Consider the following 26,395-nt stretch of genomic DNA (forward strand, 5'->3'; position numbering starts at 1 on the left):
AGTTAAAGAACGGAGGTCGACAATCAAAAAACTATAAATTACACATTGTACAGAATGACTGCATCTACAGCAAATAACATCATTAATCTACTCGTTAAAATAAGATCATTAATACAGACGGATGAATTCACTAATATTATTAAAAGAAAGAATAGTGGCCAGAAGATTAAACTACCACGTTGCAAAAGAAATCCTGATTTGGTCAATTATTAGAGTCCTAAAGTTATATTTTATTAAAGCAAGTGAAAAAATATAACACGGCGAAGCCAAAGTCATGTCGACATGTTTGAACCAGTCTGTGTTCCTCTTGCTTCTGTAATTCAATGCAATTTATGTGTATTGTGTATTGAGAGTTTACTTTCAATATTCTAAGACAAATTGGCCACAGCAGCTGCTATAAGAAGTATATACTGTATATGTTTATATAAGAAATATAAAAAGTATTAGTGGTTTACTATATAAGCACAGGAAAAACTACAGCCCCCATAAAAAACTACGAGCACAACTTTTACAAAAGAAAACGATCTGCTTTTATTCCAGGCACGTCTGAGCCGTGACCCCTCGACTCACTCATAAACTTGCCTCTTCCGTGGAGCTTACATATAGCCCGCAAATGTCTGATGTTCATTAAAGCCCGCTAGAAAACATTATCATTGAATAAACAACAATATTAGATTGTTGTTTTTTTAACTACCCTCCTAATCTAAACATATAAAGCTATACTGTTGAGAAACGAGATTTTAGTAATTATCGTATAGTTACAAATGTCAATGTGGTTTTGAATCCGGTTTTCTTACTTCTGGAATAGAAGCTTCTAAGAGCTGAGCTGTTCGTCTGCTCGCTGCCCTGCATGTGTACACACACGTGTACGCATTTACTTGTGAAAGGAAGCAACAAAACACAGTGTCCCCACATCTTCCTCCTCCCAGTAAGGGGAAGTGTGAGAGCCATACTTTGATGTTGTGCAGCACACACTATCGTCCTGAAGCCAATGCACTTTTCCCCCCTGAGCCCTCGCTGTTCAGGGGGGGGGGGCTGTGACATTGACCTGCCTTTGACTGTCCTATGTATTTACTGTGCCTCTCGCTCTCTCTGGATGTGTTGCTATATGTGGATAAAGCAGTCACTGACACATCCTCTCAGGAAGGGCATTCAGGTTCAAGCTCGCCATGCAACGCGCCACCCCAGGTCCTTATCAATGATAAAGCTAATCCTTTAGCCCTGCACATGGCCTCATGGCCCCCTCAACCGCCCATCAGTGTGAGAAAAAGAACAAATAGAGGGAGCAAAGGAGGACACAAAAAGCTGAAATAATAGCGAGGAGGAGGGAGAGAAAATGAGGAGACGACACAGAGGTCGGGAAAAAGAAAACGGGAGAAAAAGAAGAAAGTCAAAAAATGGAGAAGTTGGATTCAGATTGTGAAGAAAAAGAGCAGGTGATGAGAGTTTGTGCACGGAGAGAGAGGAGTGGGCAGCAGAAGTGACCTTGACGGTCTAATCTGTTTATAGATAAGTGTGTTGTTGTCCATGTGTGGGAAAACAAGGCTCTCTGGGATGTGTGTGTGTGACCCAGGGTTAAGTGTCTCACACAAAGACCAGGGGTGAACTCAAACAGACACACAACACACATGATGGAGCGGGGAGTAACGGGGGGTCGGTGGTCGGGTTTACTGAAGGGTCCTCTAGTTCAGGACACTGTGACACAGATAGAGCTGTTTGAAAGAGTAAGTCAAACCTTTTCCTTGGAAAATAAACTGCTATAGAGACACTTTGGTGTGCGTGACATATAGAACCAAAGGAAGTAGATGCCAGAAAAACGGTTATGTGTTAAAATGGTGGCCTTTTCCCCGTTTACCGTAACTACTTAATTTCACAACAGTCAGCCACAGAGAGTTACATAACCGCCTTTTTTCATTTTTGATTGTTTTGTTGTACTAACAGTCCAAAACCCAAACACATTCAGTTTACCAGTGAATATTACCAGAGAAATGACCTAAACAATCAGTTATAAAATGGTTTGGTGGTTGTGGGGTGATTTTGTAGAATGGATAAATTTAACAATGTAAAAAAAAAATATGAGACAGTTTAAAAAGATGTACAAACAAGTACTTTTGGTGAGGTACAGAAAGGAGGAAGCAGAATGTAAAGTATGCAAATGGTGATATGGTTATTGGTTTTCTTTCTTTTCTTGGTATTCACGTTCTTGATTGGACGGCGTTGTGACGAGGATGAACATAGTGGTTTAGTTGTGAGCATTGATGTCGGCAGAGAGGTAGTTGTGATTGATTGAGTATTGATGGATTTGGATGTTGCTTATTGAAAGACCGTATATGTTCACCGTTATAAAGTATATTCAATTAAATTAAAATCCATTTTTTTGTCAATTGACTAATTCAATAAACTCCACCACAAAAATTGATGGTCTTTATAAAAGTGAGTCAATTGTGAATTGATAGTGTTTTTACAGCAAATCATCTTATCAAATGAGAGGCTTTCCAGGAGAGTTTTTCTTAATCTCCCCCTATAAGAATAATATAACTCCTGGATTACATGTATGTGTGAGTTTTATGCTGGGTTTCTGCAGAATGCATTAGCTCTTCCTATGGTAATAAATCAATGAAACTTAAGCCCTGAGGAGCATACATGAGGAAGGAGAATGGGGAAAAGCAGATAGAGGGCTTTAAATATCTTACATGTGCTCGCATGACTTGTGTCTGAATCTGCTGCTGAGATGCTGAGGGAGCAGCAAACTGTGTACAAGAAGAGACTCTGAAAAGGCTGATTGACACACAGTGTGTACTCTGTGATTCAGAACCCCCCCCCACCCGTAATGCATATCAAGCTGCTTTATAGATGGCACAATGTACCATTGGTTTCATTTTTCATTAATGGCAGAGGTGACTGATCAAACCGAGACAGACTAACAGGGACAGACTGGAACTCCGTGGATCAATCCGACGACCTGAAAGGCAGCCGTTATCAACATGGATTATCAACATGAGTTGTGCGGTCCGTGTGAGAGATTTATCGGATCACTGAACGCATCATAGGGCACATAATCATAGCGTTGAGCCGGCCACGGTGTTCTTTCCAACAGCTTTAGTCTTCCTCATCAATGGCTTAGTCTGACATCTAGTTATAGTCAGCAGTTTCCTTCATCTTCCTCGCTGTTCCTATTTCAGATAAGCGGTTCCACACAGAGTCAGCAGGTGTGCTGCTCCTTCGCTTTACCTGAATCGCCTGGATCACCAGTTAAGTCCATCCAGCTTCACCCCATCCCATTCACAACCTGGAACAAAGACAGGATAAGAGTTATTCCTCCTAAAGGAAATGTTGTTGTCCAAGATGCTCGATATACATGGGAAACAAATACATACATAGCATAAATATACTATATGTACATAAGGTAAGCTAACAACATGCTTTTGCGGGTACACTCTTTATCATACAACAGCTCAGATTAGCTAACGTTAAAAAAAAAAAAAAAAGAGCCACAAAATGTCAACGTCTGTCATACGCCCACTGCACCTGTACAGGAAGAAGAGCCGATCCCGTTCCACATCACAGACCTACGACAGTAAGAGTATTAATACGGTGTTTTGCATGTAAAGTACATCTGAAACTCATTCTACTTATGACAGTTAAAGAGGGAATTCATTGATTTGGAGCAGGTATTTCAGCAGATGTACATAAATACATTCCTTTTGCCATAGTTAATGCGTATGCAGCAAATTCTGTTGTGGGTGTTTCTGTGTTCTCCCTTTTCCCGATGTCACGTCTGCAGAAGGAGCGATGTGAAGTTCCTCCACATGAGAGCAACAAGTGTGGACCCTCTTGCTTTAACGACAACCTACAGTACATGCGACTGCATTGTGCGATTGAGAGACAACAAGGGAATCGGAACAGTGAGAGAGGAGCCGTTGTTTGTCTGTTTGTCTCTCAGCTGCAGGCTACCGGGACTGAAGTGCAGGAACAGCAAGTGCTTAAAATGTAAATCACTAACACAGGGAGCCGTTTGAAGAGGATAATCCAGGAACGTTTTGTCTGTTTAAGCTCATGACCCTCTCCTTGGTGGACATCTCACACTCATAAACACACACAGATGCCCTCACGCATACACAGACACACACACAGACACACACACACACACACAGGATGAACGGAGATTCCTGCTTCCTGGCTCCCCGGGCAGCTAATTACTGAGCCTTCCATGCCAACAAAAGGAAAGAGACACTCTGTTGAGTCGAGGTATTGGAATAAGTAACAGGGAAGAAAAAGTGGATCAGTGCGTCCCTAATCAAATCAATCGATGGCCCCTTGTTCCTTGTATGGAAGCATCTGCATTTCATCTATTCATGTTTTTCATGTCTCTAATTTATAAACAGACTTCCTCCCTGCTTTATGAATTGTATATTAATTACTACTTTGACTTGATTCTTAGTTATATATGTTCAATACCTTGCTGGACCTGAAGGAACAGAACAGACCTTGGATATGTGTTGTTTTCCCAGAAGACAAGATGTACGTTGGGACATTGAGGAGCTTGAGCAACAGCTCGAGCAGCAACAGCTTTCGCTGACACAATGAGTGCTGACCCTGCATGCAGCTTTTTTTGTCAACTGTCACCCATCATTGTGTCATTCACATATCTTCATATCCTCCGGTCTGAATCAACTTCCAGTAACCAGGTGGACACGCCCCGACCCTGCCCCAGAGCTCGTGATAAAAAGAGGTGTGTCAACATGTTCATAACCGGCACTGGGGCTTTGCAATATCCATGTTGCCAGTGGAGAATACTGCCTTTGTGGGTTACAGAACCAGTGAAATAAAGATGTTCAAGACACACATGCTCAAATTATAATTATTCATTTGCAGGAAGCAATGAATCTCTACAACCTCAGAGAACTGTATAAATGCTAACAGATTCACATTATGTTTACTTGACATCGGCTGAATCTCCCTACACTCTCCTCTCTTGTTGAATTGAATCCTATTTATTCACAACGTTGTATCCCTTTGTCCCGGTTTGACATTTGGAGTAAGTGAATTGGCTGGAGTTATTTTTAGTGCCACCTACTGAAATTAAGTCGTAGTACAACGGCTGTGTGCTGCACAAGTGCTGCATGTGTAGACTCAAAACAGCACTCCAGTTAGGTTCGTGGGATGAGAAGCCATTCACTTGACTTCCTCTACTCCCACTGACAAAAAGGAAAGAAAGTGATGTAATGCTCAGCACCTAAGAGGAAGTGGGACGAAGTGTGTGAAGAGGATATGAGAAGAGACTGCACGTGTGTGCCTCCAGTTGGCGTCAGACAGCGTGACTGCCACAAAGAGATCTGTTTTGACTAGATTCCACGACCCTTAGTCCTTCAGACCTGTGACATATAATCTCACTAAGACCTCATTTACTCTGTTCACTGGGTAACAACATTCCTCAGATTAACAAGCCTGCTCAACAAGCTCTTAGCAGAGTAGAGTACGTACCCATCCAGGCACACGAACTGCACCTTACCGTGATAAACAAGAGGCACATGTTCTACTATATTCTATTCTAGTATCTTCTATCAGTCCCATGTTAAAGTGAGAGTCGATTCAGCCACCCTGAAGGTGCTAGGAGGAAAAACTCCCAGGTGTTGTGTGTCTGAATCGTTAAGTTACATCATCAGGACAGGTTTCATTCTAAGGATAATATGCAAATCTGAGGGAACTGTGTGTGCTTTCGTTACTGCGGGCAGGTATTTGACTTCATGGCTGCAGGGCCAAGGCAGTGTGCAACGTTTACACTGCTCCACGACACAGAGACATGGTGTTTTGGCCACAAATCTCTCTGCCTCTATGCTGCCATCTGAAAATACTTGTATAAAAAATGATATCTGTTTATATATGTCAACTATATTGGTATAGACACTTATATCAGACGATAATAAAAAAACAAGTGACAAAGGCCAAACAGACGAACCAGTATTCAAACTGGTTAGAGCTGAGAAGATTACTCGATCAATTAAGGAAATTAAACTGCAACTGTTTTGATAATCGATTAATCGTCTCAGCCATTTTTCAAGCTATGATCAATCTTGAATTTCTCAAACGTGAGGATTATCTGCTTCTCTTTGTCCTACTGCATGATGGTAAACTCACCTTGGGTTCTGGACTGTTGGTCGTCTGAAAAACATGCAGGGAATTTTGTGACATTTTGCAGACAAAACAATTAATTGAGAAAAATGATCAGGAGCTTAATCATAATCCTAATATGCCTTAAAATGGTCATTACTGCAGGACTCTTGTGTTTCTGTTATTTTATCCACAATCTGTACTAAAGAACAGGCTCCAAACTTCCCTTTATCTAACAATCCACTGTACAGTATTAACTAGGCAATTTAGCAGGTGAATTTTCCCATTTAAACACACATACATGATATAAGAAAGCGGATCCTCTGCTCGACATATTTTTAAAATATATCTTCATTTACTCTATTCCCGTTTTTAACGAGGACGTTGATGTGCACCCCCCCCCCGCGCTCTCCTCCGACAAAGAGTGCCGGTGTTTTGACGCTAACGCGGCGGCTCAGACAGTCCCGATCCGGACCCTGGTTGATTGGTTGGTTGGTTGGGTGCCGGGCTACTCCGCTCCGTGTTTTCCAGCGGACCACGTGTGGCCCAGCTGAGGTGACTGGCAGGACTTGTTTACTGGTGGAGAGACTCGCAGAAAGAGAGAGACGGAAAGAGGGGGAACCTGAGGGAGAGCAACCGCTAAACGGAACGGGAATCCAAGTTTTTAACACTTGGGCTCGTCTTTTTAAAAAAAAATATTTTTACGTTTGTTTACCTCATCGTTTGTTTCACTATCGGGGACGTGATACGGACTTTGTCAACGCGCGCGTGTGTGTGTTTTTTTATTTTATTTTTTTAACTCTATCGCCGTCACCGAAACCTCGTTTGTTTTGGATTAGCTAGCTAACGTTAGCTTGTCCCCCCCCCCCCATCAGCTAACGTTAATCTGAGAAAAAGCATCGGGCGGCGTGGTGGAGAGTTTCCTCACTTCACAGCAACGTGCAGGTTAAACGGAGACGTTATTCTTTCTCTCCCCTCTTTACGCAGCAGACGAGAAAGAAGTCACGTTTCACTCCCAAGTTTTCTTTGTTTTCTTTCTCCCGTTTTTGTTCGTTTTTTTATGGGTGCTTGCGGCGCGAGGTGGTCAGCGGAGGTGAGGGAGTTCAGAGGAAGGTCGTAGCGGGGAAAAGCTGTACCGCTGCACGCTGCTCCTGCACGTAGGAGTTTCCTGGGATGTGCTCCCATCTGTCTTAAAAAAGGTTCCGCTTTCTGAGACGATACACTCAAACAGGGAGGGGGGGTAATATAAAAGAGGACCTGTGGACTATAAAACAGAGAGAGCGCAAACCCTGTCGACTCCCGTTCTTTGGCGAGATCTATAACTTCAGCTCATTTTCTGCGGGAGGAACCCAAGCGGAGGCTGTTTTGAACACATTTCTTACCGATTGTTGTTTTTTAAGGTGGGTCTTCCCTCATTGGAGCAGTGCGCACGGGGCCATTGGCCCTCCATCGGAGGACCCCCCCCCCCGCCCCCCTTGCGTAAATAATAATTGTAATTCCTCTCCAGCGTTAGACACATGGACGTGGAGACTGTCGCCTTCACTGATGGAAAATGAAGATATTTACTCGCACATGAGTTGCCAGAAACCAAGATCACGTTATTTAGTGGTCTGCGTTTTCCTCCAGGGCTCACACAGCCGACATCACAAACTTGGCTGGGAAGATACTCATAAATGCACAACTCCCCCCGGCTTACGGGGGGCAACGTTGAGTCAGCGGGCTGTATTGGACCTTCATTTGTAGGACTTTGTTCAGTACTGTTGATATCCCAACGCCTGTTGAAATAGACTCTTTTATTTTTGTTGAGAAGCTTGAAGAGTTGAGTTGAGCTCAACTTATCTTCAAGTCAAAATGAGACGGTGGACGTTAAAGCTGCGAGCACAAATTGTGTTTTTAATCATCGGCACCTGCATTATATGCCAATGTGGACTAATAAACGGAGAAAGTAAGTATTTATTTTTTAATATTTTTTCTATCAATGTGGCTGTATGTCTGTCATGACACATTTGTCACTGTTTCCTTGTTTATTTGATATAAAGAAATGTAGAATAAAGCTCAATTTAATGATTTGTTACTCAAAGTGATACCAGGAGAACTTACACGTGTAGAATCTACATTAGTTTATGATTATTGTGTCTCCATCGGAGGACAAACTACCATTAAGTATGAAGAAGACAACGTAAACATACCAAAGAGCTCGACACAGACTCTGTAATTACAACAGGAATGTTGTTAGAACATCTTAAGTAAGTTTGTCTTATCACTGACATTATTATTAAGTCCCCTGTGGAATATAACGTGGCTAATGGTGCTCCGAAAAAACACTACGGTTATTATTATTCTTTATTTCATCAATTAAGATTGCGATTTTAGTCACGAGGCTCTCGCCTTCAATCTGGCGCATGCGTAAAGTTTCACAAGGGTCTAATTAAGGGGCTAGTAATTCCAGGCGTTGCGTTTTGCGTAGCCGCGCTATAATAATTGATATTTCTGCGTAACATTTATTGATTAATACCCCCCCCCCCCCTCCCTCTCTCTCTCGCGCCGTCTCTTAAAGGTACACACATATTTCAGCGGCCTGTGTTGGATGCGCCAGCCCCAGGGCCAGATTAGTCGCTGTAACTGGACGAGTGTGGTCTGCTGCAGCGAGTCTAAACTGGGAGTAGCAGGATTGGCCCTGTGAGCGCAGCTAGGCCTCTTATGGCGACAGACACAGCATCGAAAACAACGCGCGCGCACACACACACACACACACACACACACACACACACACACACACACACGCGCGGCTGCTGCAGCCTGAACGTAAACAAATTAGCCGCCGACGCTAAGAAGTCTCTTTATAGGTGGTGGATTAGCCTACATTGCTCTCGAACAGATCGCACCATGGCATGGGCGTCTTCCTCGCCAGAGGATATCGTTTCTGCGGTGGTGTTCATTTATTATTGTTATCAATGAATTGGGTTTTTAGATCGTAGCGAGTAACATAAACAGTCGCTGTGCCAGAGAGAGAGAGAGAGAGAGAGAGAGAGGGGGAGCTGGAGATAATGGTCCCGCTGTAAACGGCCTAATAACCTCACCATAACAACACCAGTGGAGTGATCATTTATCATTTTTTTTTGTTTTCAATTGACGTGTTTATCGTTAAAGCAGTCACATAATGAAGGAAAGACACTTTTAATCTGTTTATATATTTAAAAATAAAGATCATCCACAATCTTGAAGTAGATCTCTATTGGATAAATAGTACAATAATAGACCAAATTGTATGAGTCAATCTTGTTATATTTTTAAAAAGGTATTGACAGTGGGAGAGAATTTAATTAAAGTAGATAACACATTTAATTTGACCATGTGGTTGGTAGTTTCTGGTAACTCAGCTTGCCTCAATTGAAAACATATTAATTGTTAATAAAGAATATTCGAAATACAAATTAAATAAACAACACTTGACTGGGTTTATCAGCGGTTTAACCTTTGACCTACATTTGTATTTTTGAGATTTGTGTTCAGTGTTTTTAGATGATGTGTTGCACAAGTCCACACAGTGTTTCGGTACATGTGGGTAGAGCAAATGAGCTGTTACATCAGTCTAAATTTAGGGAACAAGCGTAATGAAACCATTAATAAACTTGCTGTATCTTGTATTTCATTTGTTTGTTATTTAAAGTTTCAGGCTGTTCAAACTTTCAGTTGTATTACTTAAAAATTGCTCCCAGCGGCCAGGTTCAAAGGAAATGTCCTGGCTCCTTTACACTGGTCATGTATGCAGACAGAACAGAGGCCTCTGAAAGGGGGTCTTACGAGACAGGGCTGCTGGTACCCCTCCTTCCTCCTCTTTCTTCTCTCTCTCTCTCTTTCTCTCGGGTAGTGGGGTCCATGTCATTGGCTGTTTCTGCTTCCTGATGCACTCAATTCTCTGGGAAGTGACCATATTTGGCACTCTTGAGTTGTTTACGCCTAAAATACTTGAAATATTTAATTCTGAATGCACACGCTGCCTGCCATCTCCACCTCAGCCATGGGAAAGAGGAAGCCATATTGATATACAAACCTGTGCTCAGTGCTCTCTACAGAAAGTAATAAAGCCTTTTAGACTGTTTGTGGATTTTGATTGGGTTGTTTCAGTTTGTCATAGTCATCAGCAGTTTTCTGAAGTAAGTAGCCGTCTCCGGGTCTAACTCGCGAAAAACAAGTTGTGCAACTGGGAGCCTTGCCCCCTACTTGTTCCTCTCAGGCTTGTAAGCACAGCTCTGTTGGAAAGGGGTAGTGTGCATGCGTGTTGTTACGTATGCTTTGCACAGTCTGTATGCTTCTTAAATCAAGTAAGTCACACAGACGGCAAAGCCTAAAGAATCTCCCACCCCGACGATGTGAACTAAATGTCCAAAGCAGTCTCATTTATTCAGGACCGACAGTTGAATGGTTGTTTTTCCCGACTCTGCCGGTGGAGTAACGTGTTGATTTTGAAAATTAGGACGACTAGAGATGTCCTCGTGAGTTTGTCTGTAGCCCATTTGGATTCTCGGGCTCTCTTCACTGGAGTGCACAGTGGCATTTTCCGACAATGCTGTGCGTGCTGTGGAATGTGTTTGAAGTGGCCCACCATGTAGGTGCCTGTGTGTGTGTGTGTGTGTGTGTGTGTGTGTGTGTGTGTGTGTGTGCGTGTTGCACGTATATCTGTGTGCACCCCAGCCACCCTGTGCTGTCTGCGGGATCTCATCTCTCAGCTCCTGACCGGCCCACTTCCGGGCAATGTATGTTTTCCGTGTGTGTGTGTGTGTGTGTGTGTGTGTGTGTGTGTGTCCGTCCGGAGGAGCTGGTCATGCATGAGAACAGTGTGTACCAGAGCGGGCAGGCTCAAGAGTGAGCTGCATGTTAGCACTAGCCCCTGAGCCCCGAGTGGCCCCCTTGACCCACCGAACATCCAATTCATCAAATGGACAAATTGCACGATGTGTGTTGTGACGAAGTTAGCGAGCTTTAATGTTTGAGGCAAAGAATGTCACAATTGAATCCCTCTACTGAATCCAATACTTTATTTAAGGAGACCTCAGAGGGCTTTATTGGGCAGATACAATGGCCTCTGAGCACAGCAGAAATCTTTATTAACATATTTCTTGATTTCTTGATTAAAAGATCCTGTCATTAGTACATTTAATGATGTATTATTAGCTGCTTATCTCTCTAATGTTTATTTTATATTGCTGTGAAAACATCTCCTTCATTAATAAAAGTGTATTTATTTAAGTTTCTCGCCACAAACTACATTTTGCAAGATTACATTTCAACGCGTCATGATAACGCTATGATTTACCATCGGCCAATGCCCATTTTTACTGAATAGAGCCTGAAAGCATCATAATGTAACTCAATGCAACCTGTGTTAGCCCCGCAGGACTGTGGCCAACACTGTGGCCAACAGCTAACATTAACTAGCTCTCCTCCTGTCGATTCCTACGAGGATCTGTTGTTCACAATGGATGTTGTTGTTTTTTGCCGCCGATACTAAATGCCGATCAGCGATGATTTTACTGAATATCGGCAGCTAAGGATCGTCAGTAGACGGTCCGTCACACCACTGATATTTAGATTTTCTCCCACAACAATCTTAACCACAGGTAATGAAGCATAATAGTGCTTATTGGCAATGTTGAGGGTTTGGCACAACACGACTTGTAGGTTTAGGGAAGAATTCAGATACAAACACACCTGTCGCTAATTAGAATGTGTTAACATAGCATTGAATCCACATGATTAACATTTTAATGTTTCTACACGTCATTTCACACATACTGTATACATTCAAAATGAGTCCGAAGTGATTTACTGTTGCTGTGATGCATGTTGTTCTCGCGCCGCGCTGGTAGAACAGCCTTTGCTGGATGTTTTAATGGGCTTGCATGCAGAATGGCGGCTTTCACAATGCAGCTGTACCGCTGAACGCAGATTGCCATTGTACGTTTGGGTAGTCCGTGTTCACAGAGCCTGCAGACAATGGGGGTCATGAACTGAGGACTCCACCAGCTGTGTGCTGCGTTTTTTGAGTGTTGGCCAGGAAGGCAATATGTAGTGCTAAAGGAAATTAACTGTTGGGGTGTCTTTCCTAAGTGCTTCCTCCTCTGCTCTTATCTTTCCAAGTGTCCCTTACAACTGCTCCTAACTGGACAATGCATTTTTTTTCTCCATTCAGCTTGCACTTGTGTTTGTGTTCCTCGCTGTCTTTCCCAACAACACAATCGGAGGATGAAAAACACAAACCTGACCTTTTTCACCGCCACAATTCACAGTTTTGTCAGCCGACCAGCAGTGTGTTTGCTGGTGTGTTCAGTTTTGTCGGCTTTCGACAGACGCTCCAGAGCGACGTTAACATTTTATCATCGCTTTGGAAAAGTCTAAAAAGGAGTATTTGAATTCAGCTTTTGGAAAGTAAAGAAAATAATTGGTAACGTATACAGTGTTTTCAACTAGCTTTAAATAGGCAACTAAAGCAGAAATATACCAGCCAAGGCATGCTGACGACTGGATAATTATGTCTGGTCTTAATGACTTTTAATCGGTTCTTTTAGCCACATATTACCTCGTATCTGATTTTAGTCTACAAACTACACAACCCATAAACCTCAATGTCTATGGTGAGAACTTCAGCCAGAGACCTCATTCATTCATATTGCCTTATTTGTCGTTGCCGAATTGATCTAGAAAATGAATGAATGAATTGGTTCAAGCTACTCAGTGTCTTTTAACAACAAAGTGATCAAAGGAATTTGTCATATCCATCATTAGTCTTTTTGTTGTTGTTTTCAACGCGTAGCTTAGCTGATGCCCTTCTCCCTGACTCACATTCCTCGACAGAGAACCGTGGCTGTTTTTGTAAACATCTTCTCACTGCACAGAAATGTGGTTGAGTCGGGGGTGGGGATCACAAACACGCGTACACAGAGCACCGTGACGCCGTGCTGCAACTATCTGATGCGATGGTCCTCGTTGCTGTTTGGTTCGGCCCTATTTTAAACCGCTGGTGACTCCACACAGTAAAATCCAAGTTGAGCTGGCGCTGTAATGTGAGGATCAGCAGAGCGATCTTTCGGAGGCAGGACCAGACACTGGCCGTGTCCGTGTCCGAATGTGAGTGAGCTTGAAAGTCCATCTTTTTGTCTTCATCTTGGCTTTGCCTCCACAGTTCGTTGTTCAACCCCTCGCTGAGTAAACAGCTGTTCACAAACAGGGGAAATGTCTCTGGTAGAAATGATGTCAAACCGCTGGCTCAGTTGGCCGACGCCTGCCCAGTACAAGAGATGGAAGTGTTTTTCTCTTTGTTATGGCACTTCAGTGGACGGCAGACTTTTTATGTAAGCAATTGTGAAGAAAACTTTCGGACATTGTAAGACAAGTGTTTCCAGATTTATCGGCATCCGTTTGAGAAGGAAGGCTGAATGTTTGTGTCGCATGGGAATCGGGTGGTTACAGTTTACAAAACCGTCCTGTAATTTGAGGGAAACAGTCGCAGCAGTTAACGTGTCCGTCTCTGACATAATTCTATACTCTGACATCATAAAAACAAAAAAAACTGCATTTATGAATAAAGTTCAAATGAAGAGAGCCAACATTGAATATTCTTTAAGAAGTCTTTATTCTGCCATTTCAACAAATATATCGGTCAATCTAACTTCCTAAGAAATAAAGTATTGTCTTTTAATGTTGTTTGCACCTCAGGCAAAATTATCTAATTTAATGAGCAAAAACAATTATTTTCATAGCACTGTATGTGCATAACAGACTTCATTAGTGAAAAAATGAAATCAGTAGGAGTTGTTTTTTAACGACAACAACTTCTCCTCCCTCTTCTTCTTCCCCCTGTGTCCAGGCCTTCTCTCTCTCAGCGGTGTATCTCTCTCTCTCTCTCTCCCTCCCTCTCTTCATGCCGGAGCTCCGTCTCCTCCCATCTCCATCTCTCATTCTCCCTCCCACCCTCCCCTCGTTTGCTTTTACGTTCAGGGGTAAGAGGGTTCACTCTCACATCCACTGATTTGTTTTTCTTTCACACTGCAGATGCGCACAGCCTGCGGACCCGTCTTCCACACACACACACACACACACACACACACCTGCTAATCCCGCTCTGTATGGGGTGGGAAAGCCTCCTCTTTCAAACCTCTTAAAGGTGTGAACACAATCCATTTGACACCTCTCTCTCTCTCTCTCTCTCTCTCTCTCTCTCTCTCTCTCTCTCTCCCACCCCGTTTTGTTTTTAGCTTTCTCCTCTCTTATTAGGCTTGCTCGCTCCAGCTGGGCCTAAGTGATGCTTAGCATGTCCACCTGCACACTGTGAACACACGGTCACACGGACCTTTCTGATTATGTCTGTGTGTCCTTTTTATGAGCACTCCTGTTTGTATGTGTAATGTGCTCAGTGGAGGTGTGTGTGTGTGTGTGTGGGGGGGGGGGGGGGGGGGGGGGCTCTGTTTTTGTCCTGATGAACTAGCCTGAGATGGGTTACTATGGTGACTGCACTAGATGTGCTGGTAGTGCAATGCCCCCCCGTCCTCTGTATAAATACACTTCTAAATTCACCGCATTTAACTCACATTTAACTTATTCACGCATTTTTAATGTGTGATTACAGAAAGTAGGATTATTACTTAGTCTGTAGTGGCATATTATATATGTATATATATTTATATATATATGTGTGTGTTTACACCAGTTTGTGTGCTGCACTATGTGGGAGTAACTCACTGAATCTTCAGTCTGTCAATACCTGATGAGAGTTCAGTCCTACTACTCCCAGCCTCACTGCAATAACAACGTGTTTTTAATTGATCCATGAGGCCACTTGTGATCCGCTCGTCAGTTTTGCATGATCGGTGCTTACCGACGATCACAGGCGTCCGCAGAAGTCCTGCTTCGAGGCGGGCAAACTGCAGCGCTGCTTCCCTCCGTTCGCTCCTCAGACCTCCTCTGCTTTCACAACATGTACCGTAGTAGCATACACGGCCATCGGTGCATTTCACCGGCAGACGGAGAGGGAGCTGGAAACCACCTGCGCAACAGAGAGAGGGAGCTGGAAACCACCTGCGCAACAGAGAGAGGGAGCTGGAAACCACCTGCGCAACAGAGAGAGAGGGCACACGGAGCACCTCCCTTCTCGGGTTCCTTTCGTGTGCCCACTGTACTGCTCCGTCCACCTCTGCGCCATCTCACCCACCGTAGTCATGAAACCAGATGGAGAGTCTGGCCGTGCCCCACAAAACCACCGGCCAAGCAGTAAATGCAATCATTCAACTACAGAATGTATGCTTGTATGATTTTTATTAGTTTTTTTTTTTTATTAACTGTTAATTGATTTTTATTAGCTGGTTTTGTTTCTGCTTTTCGGGAGATTTATCTATTGAACAGTGGCTTTCTTTGGCAGTGATACATGTAATAACAAACCCACTAACAGCCTGGTACATGCCAGAATACATCCCTCCAGCTCAGTGTTTCATTCAAAATGGAAAACATTTAGTTCAAATCAATGGAGCTACTTTATATTGGGACAATCAACCTTTTCGCAGTTCAAAAACGGATTTCAATAGATCGATTATCAGAAATGAACAGTGTTTTTCGAAAAAAAAAACTGCAACGCAATGCAATTTACAGTTTTGGAAATCATTAGCAAAGACCACAGTCAGAGAGCGGGTTGTCAAAATTGATTCCCAGACCAGCAAATTAGAATCTCCCCAAACTGCATGCGAGGTTACAGCACAGGTGAATTCACTGTCAGGTTGAAACCACGTTGAACAAAAAAGTCAACATCGTCACTGAAATATGGATGCCTTTAGGACTCCATATGCAAAGCTCTTAAACAGAGATCTTAAATACACGTTCCAAGTTTTCTTTCGAGTAAAAGCAGGATGTGATGTCTATGAGTGTGTGTATGTACTGGGAAAAAATAAAGTATTTGAGTAGAGATGTAAGCATTATGGCAAAACATGAAACTTTAAAACATTCAGGTCAGACCGAGTTTTCATTGGATTGTTGACACATGTTTTGCTGTGTGTGTGTGTGTGTGTGTGTGTGTGTGTGTGTGTGTGTGTGTGTGTCCTTCACGTGCCCTTTTCTGCTCTTTAACAATGTTTAACTGGCCATTAGGCGTCCTGCTCTTGAAGTGAGGTAAACCGACACTTAGTGCCAGACTGGAGTGGAAGAAGTGTCCCAGTGTGACGCTGATGCTGCAGCCTCCATCTGGGAGGAAACACTGGAGGGACTCCTGCCAAGACGGAGTGAAAGGGGACAGAGAGAGAGAGATGAAGAGCTTGCGCCTAGTTTATGAGCCTGCATCAAGCATTCCTAATTCACTTACAGTTAAAGAGGGCCCATATTGAATCATGCCCTGCTGTTAAATGACAGCGTAATGAATGGAAGTCATTTTACAATGCCGCTGTGGCCACAGGCCCTCCCCTCCAGGGACTTGTCTGTCACAGGCAAGGTAACGGAGTGATTTGTTGACTATCCATGCCATACCTAGCATGCTCATGGATATCCTGCACTTGAAGACTAACAGAGGAGGGCAGTGATCTAAAGTCTTTGGGAATCTGCGAAGGGGTTTTTGTGGAAAAACAAACAGCAGACGGAGGGGATGTTTGCTCACAGTCGAAATCCTACGACGAAATGTTCATAGATAACATGTTGACAGAACTTTGCTGCTGCATGCGTGATGATAACAAGTCCGTAAGAAGTGGAAGACTGTAATTTATATAGTTTATAACGCATTTTATTGGCTCAAAATCATCTATCTATCTACGTAGATATCGAATTAATGCCAACCTAGGGGAGTCGTTTTAAATTTGACTTCAAAAGTATTTTTTGAAAGGAGATCACAGGACAAATGCTTTACACAGCAGATGCTGAAACAGACCAAAATAAATAAATACAACTTAATTTCGGTTGGACTTAAAATTGAAGGGGGGGGGGGACACTCCCAAAGCTGTGTGTTACAGGCCTGAGCAAAGTAAAGGTAGAGGTAGGGAGAGATATGGAAAAAGGGAAGCAGTGAGGTGTGATGTGTGTGTGTGAGGTCTTCCTGCAGCAGCCACTGAGAGCTGGTGGTCTAACAGTGCAGACAAACGGGCCATTAAACTGACCTGGCCCCTCTGCTTTCCATCCCTCCAGCGTCCCCTCTGCTTCTCCCTCTTTTCCGTCTTAGTTCGTCAACTCTCCCCCCCCCGTCTCTCTGTTTGCTCCTGAGCTGCTTCTGCCTCTTTTTCTTGCTTTCTTATTTCCTGTGCTTGTTAACTTATCTCCTCTCTCTGACACACACACACACAAACAATTGCAGTCTCATTTCAAGGCAGTTAGAGTCCAATTATTTCCTCCTCTCTGGGTGTTTTTCATCTTTTGCTTCACATTTTGGATTCGGCAGTGGCTCAGAGTTGGCAGCCTTGCAGCAATCCAAATCAATAGGATTTGCCACGCTTGGGATGAGCTCACTCGTCCATTCACCACACAGGGAATACCTCCACTAAACCCTTAAACTGTTTTAGCTGGAGGTAAAAACTACTCGGTGTCAAAAGAACGAGTTAGCATGTTGAGCTACAGCTTGGGCAGCTGTCCCATCACAGCTCTCGTACTTTCCCTTCCTTGTCTGAATCCCTCTTCCTCTTTGATTTTTGTTTTTCTGTTTCAGTCTGAATGCCGAGTGGCTAAAGCACACACTGCAGCACTACATGAAGCAGGATAGTATTGGAAATGTAGCTTCACAGCCAATGCTCAAACGTAGAGGTCTAAAGCAGGCAGATGGGCTGATTTGTTTTTTCTTCTTCTTTGAGGAAGAACGAAAGCCATATGGGATTGAAGACGCCGATTTTTGGCACAGCCACCAGGCAGGCGTAGCTCGTCCAGCCTCATGTGTAGCTATGGTCTGTGGATCAGAGCGTCGGTGGGGCCGGGCTCTGCAGCTGCTGTCGTGCGGCTGCAAGTCAAGCAGAGGAACCGAGCCCCGGCTGCCTCCCTCTCAGGCCGAGGCTCACCACACCAAGACGCCGCTCTGCGCTCCACTTGCTAACGTGGGAAGATGAAAAGGAACGTCAGATGTTTTTTGTATTACTCACTCTAGTCTGTGTGTGTGTGTGTCTGTCTGTCTGTCTGTCTGTCTGTCTTGCACTACATCGTCGGCACAGTCCAGCCTGCGTTTGATTACCTGCTCTTGTTTCATAGTCCTCTGTCTGTTTCCAAATGTTTTGAGTATGTCAGGAATGCTGCGCCCCCCCCCCCAACATGCTTGGTTTAGCTGTTTTGTCAGGCGTGGCCAGCATTTTTCAGATTTTTCTTTTCTCGGTTTGTGTATTTGCCAGCTGTCCAGTTATTTTCTAAACATTGAACACGTCGGTTACAATGGGTCATGGAATTCAGCAGGAGGACTGAATAGATCCGTGCGGTTGCATTGTATCTTGTCACAGCAGAACACGTCGGGTTCCACGTGATGCAGTTCTAAGTTCTTTTATGCGACTTTCTTTTCAGAAAAGTTGAAATTGCGCTGTGCTGTGCTGCAGAGGGAAGGAGGAAGAGAGAGAGACCCGGAAATGGAATGAGGAACTGGGCAATAAGGAAAAGACCTCAGATACAAAGACAATGAGCATCTTACCTGCTTTACGTGTGGACTGAGGGTTTTAAATTCTTGGCCTTTTTGTTTGCTGGTTTTGAGTATGGAGTCAGAGCAGAGGTGCAACAGTATGCTGGAGATATAGAGACGGGCTTTATTAGAATTGTCTTGTAAAATATGTGCAAACTTTAGCCCTTATGTGAATGTGAAGATTTAAAAGAGTATCGGTCGTCTCATGTCCATCTCACATGTACGATGGACATGAGACATGTTTCTCCGTCAGACTACGCGTGTGCATGCACTGGATATTTAGTGTTTGGACTCCAGGGATGTCAAACAGGGCTGTCCGCACACATTCGGTTTCTTTTGCCTCCTTTTCCTCCACTTCCCTCCTACACCTGTCTTTTCCTCTCCTCTCTCCTAGCAGCTTTGAGTCCAAGGTCATACCACGCTCGGTGGAAGTAGAAAATAGTGAGTCACTGTTTTTAAAAACAAGTGACCTCCCTCTCTCTTTGTCTCCCTCTGTCTGCACCTATCCCCCCAACCCCCCCTCTATCCCTCCCCCTTCCTCTCTCCTTTGCCAGTGCCGGAAGGTAGATGGAAGGAGGTGAGCCAAAGTCACCAGTGTGATCTGATTTAGGCCTCCCCCTTTTCTTGGCCAGCCATCTGACAGCGCCGGGCCTGCATGTTGCTCTTTTCTACCCGCTTCAATCTGCCACAGCCTGGCCCTGTGCCACAGCTGTAACGGGACCCAGCGTTGTGTATAAATAGGCTAGGCCGGCTCCCCTTGCCATGCTCCTCAATGGGAAGCTGAGGCAATGGAGGAACAGGTGCTCCAACCCACACACTCCCTCTCTCTCTCTCCCCGCTCAGTCCCCCCCCCCTCCCCCTCCCCCACCTTTTATCTGATGCCCTCGAATGTGGAAGTGCAGGTCTGTAAAGACGCACGTGTTCGCTACCCTCGCTCGTCGTGTCACTCGGTCATTTCCCCCCTCTTATTGTCAACAGAAGATGTCGTCTTCGAAACATTTCTTGTGTGGCTTAATTTAATGGCACGCTGAGATTATTTCCACTCTTCAAACTGCCCCCCCACCCCCCCTCTCTCTCTTTGGCTCTCGTACTATTATTCTGGTCCTCAACTCTCTTTGTTTTGGAGGTACAAGTTGGTACATGTTAATCAAAATGCCTCTCATGCAATTTCTCAGCCTCATTTTTTCACTGTAAAAGCCACAGCTTGGCAGTGGGCGCACAGGGAGCTGGCTTTACTTCTCAAGACTTTCCACAGCTATATCAACAAACAAATGCATTTTTCCACTGGCAGTCCACTTGGCACCGCGGCCGCATATTCTCTCTCCCGGGGGTTTGTTCAGCAACTGATCTGTTGACAAATCTATAATCAGCAGATCACCTCATCGGGGGCAACGTGCGTCTAACCTGACGGCGAGAGGAAACTTCTCACCGTCCAGAGTTAGCTGCCACCTGATTTCACGCTGGACAGGTCTGGTTTCACGCTAAGCTAACGCGAGGCTGCCCTCTGAGAGGCAGGCTGGTACCCAGGCCACAGAGGGCTCCACTCTCACCTTCTAAAAACTGCCAGTGTGATCCACTTTCTCACTGCCAGCCAGCCAGCCAGCTACGGTTGATGCATATTAAATTCTCTGCAGGGAGCACAACTCTAAAAATAAGAGAAGAATCCATCTGAAATTGTAGCTACACTATAACGGAGGCTGCAGCTGTGGGCGCTCACTGAATAGTGGAGATGGCAGTTTCTCTGTCAGGAGATAGTCGTTACATCGGTACGACCTCAGTTGCACCGGTCATGCTCAAGTAATTCTCAACACATCTTAACAGATGTCTTTAGACTGACTTAGAATGGGTGCAAATTGGGGGGGGGGGGAAACCCCCTACAAACAGCCAAAACACTCCTTAAGATTTAGAGCCGCCCTGGACGATTATTCCTGTGATCTAAGAGATATCTGCAAGGAGAAGACGTAAAAGGAGAGAGGTTACACGGATGATCACACTGTTGCAAGCACACTGTCTTCCATTCCACAGAGCCCTGATTTGCTTTGTTGTAAAATCGAAATCATCACCATCATGCGTTTCTCAGTTGCCACCACACAGCTTCTTCACACTGTGGCTGGATTGTGTCGACAGCGTTTCGTTTTTTTTATTTTTAGGTTAGGTTTTCAGGGTTGAAAATCTGTTTTTCAGAATGGCACTTGTAATAAACATCTGTCCTGTTGCCATAACCTGCTGTTGTTCATTTTGACATCTTCAAATGACACGTCACAGAAAGCAGAAGGACTGAACAGGTCATACATAATGTAAATGCTCAGTATTGTGCATGTGTTTTCACACATGCAGCCTGTACTAGTATTGCTCTTTCAGGGTAGTGTGTGAGCTTATGCCACAATAGCATAGTCAGTGACCGTTACAGCATCAGGACTGCATAAGTTGTGGCAACAATACTGCTGAAGTTAAATTTTAAGGCTGAACAATATATTGTTTCAGCATCAACATAAGGTAGTGAGGTGAGGGTTAGACTCACCACCAAGGAACCATTTCATTGCTTGACAGAAAATTTAGACCATCAAAAATTCTCTTTTCATAACCAAAAGTGCATTTTCTCAAAGTAAACAGTCATTGCTTCCTATTAATAACATAATTTTGCCTCATTTAATTACAATTTTGTTAATGGTTTCACATCGCAGTCATTCTCTTATGTAGAGTCTAACTTTTATGAAAGAAATACTTTAAAAAACGAAGAGTTGTCCCCTTATAATAATAATATTGATTACAATGTTGTTGTTTTTACCAGTGTTGTTAAGCCCCATCCCGTCCTGGCATGTAGCATTCGGCTCTATTGACTGTGTATGGAGGGATGGACCAGTGTTGATGGCGGTGTTTTGAATCTTCTCATCATATTAAAATGACATGCCTTGGTCCTTGTGTGACCAACAGCAGCTCCGGCCTTCAGTGGAACACTTTGGGCAATTTATTCAGTTACTGTTACAGCGGCAATGTGTGAAGAGACCTCATAATTATCCAAGCAGCGCACATCAGCAAATGTCTAGACGGTATCTTTTTCCACGTGTTCGTTATCAGGAGAAGTGACATTTCTGAATATGCCGTTCCTCAAAAATGTTAATGTAAAATTATTATTTTTTTAAATCTCCTATTGAGGATATAAACTCATTCACCTCGCTCTATCTCCCAGCGTTTTCCCTCTGCTGTTTCTGTTTGTCTGACACCTCCCTCCCTCCCTCCCTCCCTCGTCCTCCTCTTCTCATTCCTGCTGCCAAATTAAGTGTCAAACAGACAGGGAAGGCGGGTGGATGGCCCACATTTCTCCTGTAGAGATCCACAGTATGGTACAGTACGTTCCAGTCTGTGCTCTGTTATTCCATTCGCTGCTTTGATACAGCCCCCCCCCCCCCCCCTTTGCTCATTAACGTCTGATTGGGTTGTTATTGTAATTAAGAGCTCCTGTACAGCCAGTGAGAGCACCAAGCTGTCTGCTTATGGGTGGTCCTCAGTTGGAGGGTGGGCTTCACAGGGGTCACGGTCATTGTCCACCAACCAGCCCCCCCCCCCGCCCCTGTCTACTTTTTTGGTATTTTTTTTTATACAAAGCTCTGTTTATGTCCAAATGCAACTTAAAACAGCAGCTCACAGTATAGTCTTTGTGTCAAAGGATTTTTGTTTTACAATTTCCTTCTTCAGATGACAAAACATGAAAAATGGTGCAGCAGGTGTCTTCCTCTTTCTCTGTCTCTCCCCTATATATCCAGTCATGAGCTCAGTTTGTTTAGGATTTGTTGAGTAGTCGAACATCGCTTTTTGTTGATATTATGGCCAATAGTTAGCAAACTCTCCCCTCAGTGTGTGCGTGTGTGTGTGTGTGTGTGTCATGTAACAGTGGCCCATAGCGGCCCTCCATTCATGCATGTGATCACCAACCGTCCTGTAGGTCCCTTACGTCACCCTGCGTTCCTGCCTGGGCTCAGGTTACACTTTCACCCCGCTCTCTCCCCTCCCATCATTTCTCTGCCCCCCCCCTTAACCCCCTTTTTTCCCCCTTTCCCTCCGACTCAATCTCCCTATTCGCGCTCTTTGCTTCTCCCGTGTCCCCCTGCTCCTAAACCTGGGAGGAGAGAGAGGGAGGAGATAGCTCATTATTTTAAAGACACAGTGGCTCTCGCAGCCAACCCCAGACTACATAACCCATCCTCCACTCCTTTCCTCTCCCTCCTTCTCCTCCACTCTTCCCCATCTGCCCCCCCGATGACCCACGACCCCCCCCCCCCCCCCCCACACACACACACATACACAACCCCCGCCCCCCCTCCTTTCTGTCAGTCGAAAACAAGACTCCATTTTGCGGAGGGAGCTCCCAGCAGCACCGCGTACAGCTTCCCCTCGTGGCCCGCTAACATTTCTTTGTGTCAATAAAGCTTCTCCAACAGCAGACGTGACATACTGTACGTGCTAAGCCTGTAAGCACGCCGCGTGAAGAGAGAGAGAGACCACATTTCCACTAACACATTTCTCAAAAGTACGATAAATATGAAAAAGGTCATGTTTGTGTCCTCTTGGTGTTTTCTTGAAGATCACTGTGGGCAGAGGTGAGTTGCACCCTGGCCCTGTTGCTGTTGCGTAACGTAGTTTGTTATGCTGCCGTGTTGCACAATAGGTATCCGGTTAGTACTGCAGGCTGACAGCGAGTGGGTGGCCTGTAGGCCTGATGTGTCCCGGAGATAAGGCAGGCGGGGCTGAGAGGTGTAAGGTTGCTCTTATCACCGGGAATAACACCGACTGACACACAGTGGAGGAAGAAGTGTGTTTTGGTGTTTTCGTTTCTGACACAGTATGTGTCGAATAAAGAGGGTGCGGCCCGTTGCTAGATTGTGTGAATGAGTAGCTGTTGTTTCAAACTCTTTCCTTATCTGATGAGATTCTTAACAACCGCTATTGTTTTATTGTCTTATTTTATGAGTTGTTTTTTGGCTGCTGGTAAAGCCGGCTGCAGTCGGAAGTGTGCAAAGTTGAGCTGGCATTGGCCACGTCCACATCAACGTGGGTACGTTTGAATGTAAATGTTTTCTGTCCAAACAACTGTTTTCTGATCGTTTTTCGGTCGATAGAGGTCATTTTAGTACACGTGAACGACGGACGGCAATGATCTTGTGTCCACTTGTTGCTGTCTGACAATAAATGGATGAATATGTAGATTTTTTGTGAAAAATGTACCGTCGAGTTTTATTTGATTGTAGATTTTATTTGTAATCTATTTTGGCACTTTATTACGGAGCTCTTGCTGTTTAGAGAGATATTGACGGACTACTTATCAAGAGACAAGCTCTGCTGCGTTGTTTTGGGAACTTTTTCATCCAATCTGGGGTCACTGACCCCGGGATCTGTGTCCAGAACAGTCCTGCATCACTTATATCTCATGCATTTGTAAATATTCTGATACACTTTCATTTCGTTTTTACAATCTTGGTGAACTTCGTGTGCACTGCTGCTGTCATATTGCTATACGCAGCTGTTGACTGTTTATCTAGGCTTGTCCAGTTGTGGTTTTGGTCGGGTTCAGGTCTTTCCAGTTGGGTCATGTGACAAAACACAAACACATTTGGATGTCCAGTCGACTACTGGCTACTCGGTGTAACACTGAATAATTAACAGGATGGCTTCACCTGTGTACAGACGAGTAAATACCTACTGTTTAATATCTCACCGGCACAATTTCTTTTATCCTAAAATTTTTGTCACCGTGTCAAATGAGTTGACTGTTATTGACATGCCCGGCTGCGTTTGAAAAAGACATTCAGTCTCGCTATTATGTGTATATTTCTCTTCAGTTTGAATGTTTTTTGGGATTAAACGGACTAGTCCATTGTCAAGTTATTTTACTGTATCAGACACATTCACAGAAAAAGCAGGAACTAATTTACACATTCTCAAGCTTCAAATGCTGTGAAACATCGATACTTTGCATGGATATTTCAATCAAAATCTAACTTTTTTCTGATCCAGACATTTGTTTCTAAGGTACAAACAAGTGACACTTAGTGAAATACCTTCTGACCGTTTAATTAATATCTTAGTTTGACTTTTAACAGTCCACAGTCCACGCTTGCCTAACTCCCCCCAACTGCCAACATGCGGTTGTAGTAAACAACACGGTTTTATTTGGCCGTGCAGTGATTACAGGCTTTATTGGCTCCTATCCATTTCAAGAAGTCACTCAAACTCCATTGATGTGCTGCTGGTCAGAGTCTGCACCTGGATTGTTGACATGTTTGTCTCGCTGACCTTTAACAGAATGAGAAGTTAATAGGTAGCTTACACCTGGGAAATGAGGACAGTCAATAACAACTCAATGGAAACAAGTTAGTCCACTGCAATCAATTTTGACTTTTTTTTTCTATTTCAAGATGCCGTAGTGCCATTGATTATTTTGTGTGTGTGCAAAGTGGTAGCAAAGGATTGAGCATAATAAATGGGGAATATAAGAAAAAGGTGGAGAGCAGGTGGGGTTCACACCACCAAGATGCATGGAAGACCCTCGCAGTGTGTGATTAGTAGGCGTGTCTGTATCATTGATTTGAAAGCAGCAGACTAAATGGAGACCATAAGATGACTTCTGTGATAGGAGACTCATTTTTCCCTGCATGCATCAGCTCAGGCTGCTTTTCATTGTTTTGGTTTTTACAAATGAATCTGGTTTTTATTGCTCTCAGTATTGAAATCGTAATGAAATAAATGACTGAGAGAAGTAGTCTGTTTTGTTTCACGCAGTGGAAACACGTTTCATTACCAGATTGCATTTACATCTAATCTTTTCGCGTGTTGGTTATTGACCAGAACCATCTGTCTTGGGCCGTAATGGCTGGTCGTATGGTTGGTACGGTACATGCAAGCTTAAAGTCATGCGATAGGAATTAGCGTTAGATGTCTCCCCACTAACCATTGTAGTTTTAATGAGTGTGTTCACTGAGTGGAAATGGGTGTGTTGACACCGCAACATTTATGCAAATGTTCCTCTCATTTTAACAACCTGCTCAAACATCATAAAGCAGCAATGTGCGTCTTATCATTTGTAGCAAGCAACAGCAGCATGCCTTTTCTTTCTGTACATCTCCTTTAGTAACTATGTGTGTGTGTGTGTGTGTGTGTGTGTGTGTGTGTGTGTGTGTGCGCGTGCGCGTGCATTTACTGGTCCAAATGTGTGCTTGTGTGTGTGTGCCAGTGTTCAGCAGCTAAAGAGTATGAATGAGCATGGATAAGCATTTAGCTTCCAGGCTTCATTTCTCTTAACCCCTTCATGTCTGCTTCATTCAGATCAGACAGTGCCATACAGTAATTTCCTCTCTGGAGAAATAATGCTGGAGCCAATGAGAAGAGAGAGAATGTGTGTGTGTGTGTGTGTGTGTGTGTGTGTGTGTGTGTGTGTGTGTGTGTGTGTGAGAGAGAGAGGGAGAGAGCGGGAGAGAGAGAGAGAGCGCTTGCGGCCAGTCGGATTGTAGAGGGGACTTCAGTGAGCCTGTTTCATGAATGGCTCTGCTCCACTTAGTGCAGATCACTAGTGGTTTCACGGTTGATGTTCACATCCGGTCGTTTTGATACCGTTGCAAATCGAAGACTACTCTCGCCTTCATTTAATGATCTATACACAGTCTACAGGTTTGGCCT

At 44.1% G+C, this 26,395-nt stretch overlaps 1 protein-coding gene and 1 long non-coding RNA gene across 5 annotated transcripts in view; one reads left to right on the top strand and one right to left on the bottom strand.

The window, feature by feature from the left end:
* Nucleotides 1–506: 506 nt before the first annotated feature.
* On the bottom strand, nt 507–7,981 carry LOC142946576 (uncharacterized). The gene is made up of 4 exons (XR_012953091.1): nt 7,494–7,981; nt 6,139–6,162; nt 3,529–3,569; nt 507–3,289 (listed from the first exon to the last, which is right to left on the bottom strand). It is a non-coding gene; the product is annotated as an uncharacterized LOC142946576 (long non-coding RNA).
* insrb (insulin receptor b) overlaps nt 6,659–26,395 on the top strand; it is a 73,055-nt gene continuing 53,318 nt past the window's right edge. Inside the window, exons 1-2 of one of the 4 annotated variants that reach the window (XM_076087983.1) lie at nt 6,659–7,511; nt 7,619–8,056. In XM_076087983.1, coding sequence (XP_075944098.1) covers nt 7,963–8,056 — 94 coding nt within the window. In that variant the 5' untranslated portion in view covers nt 6,659–7,511; nt 7,619–7,962. The other 3 variants (XM_076087982.1, XM_076087986.1, XM_076087984.1) reach the window with 3 other exon arrangements.

This window comes from Anarhichas minor, unplaced genomic scaffold (genome assembly GCF_050575085.1).
Source record: "Anarhichas minor isolate MPS153535 unplaced genomic scaffold, ASM5057508v1 ptg000010l, whole genome shotgun sequence".
NCBI classification, from domain to species: Eukaryota; Metazoa; Chordata; class Actinopteri; order Perciformes; family Anarhichadidae; genus Anarhichas; species Anarhichas minor.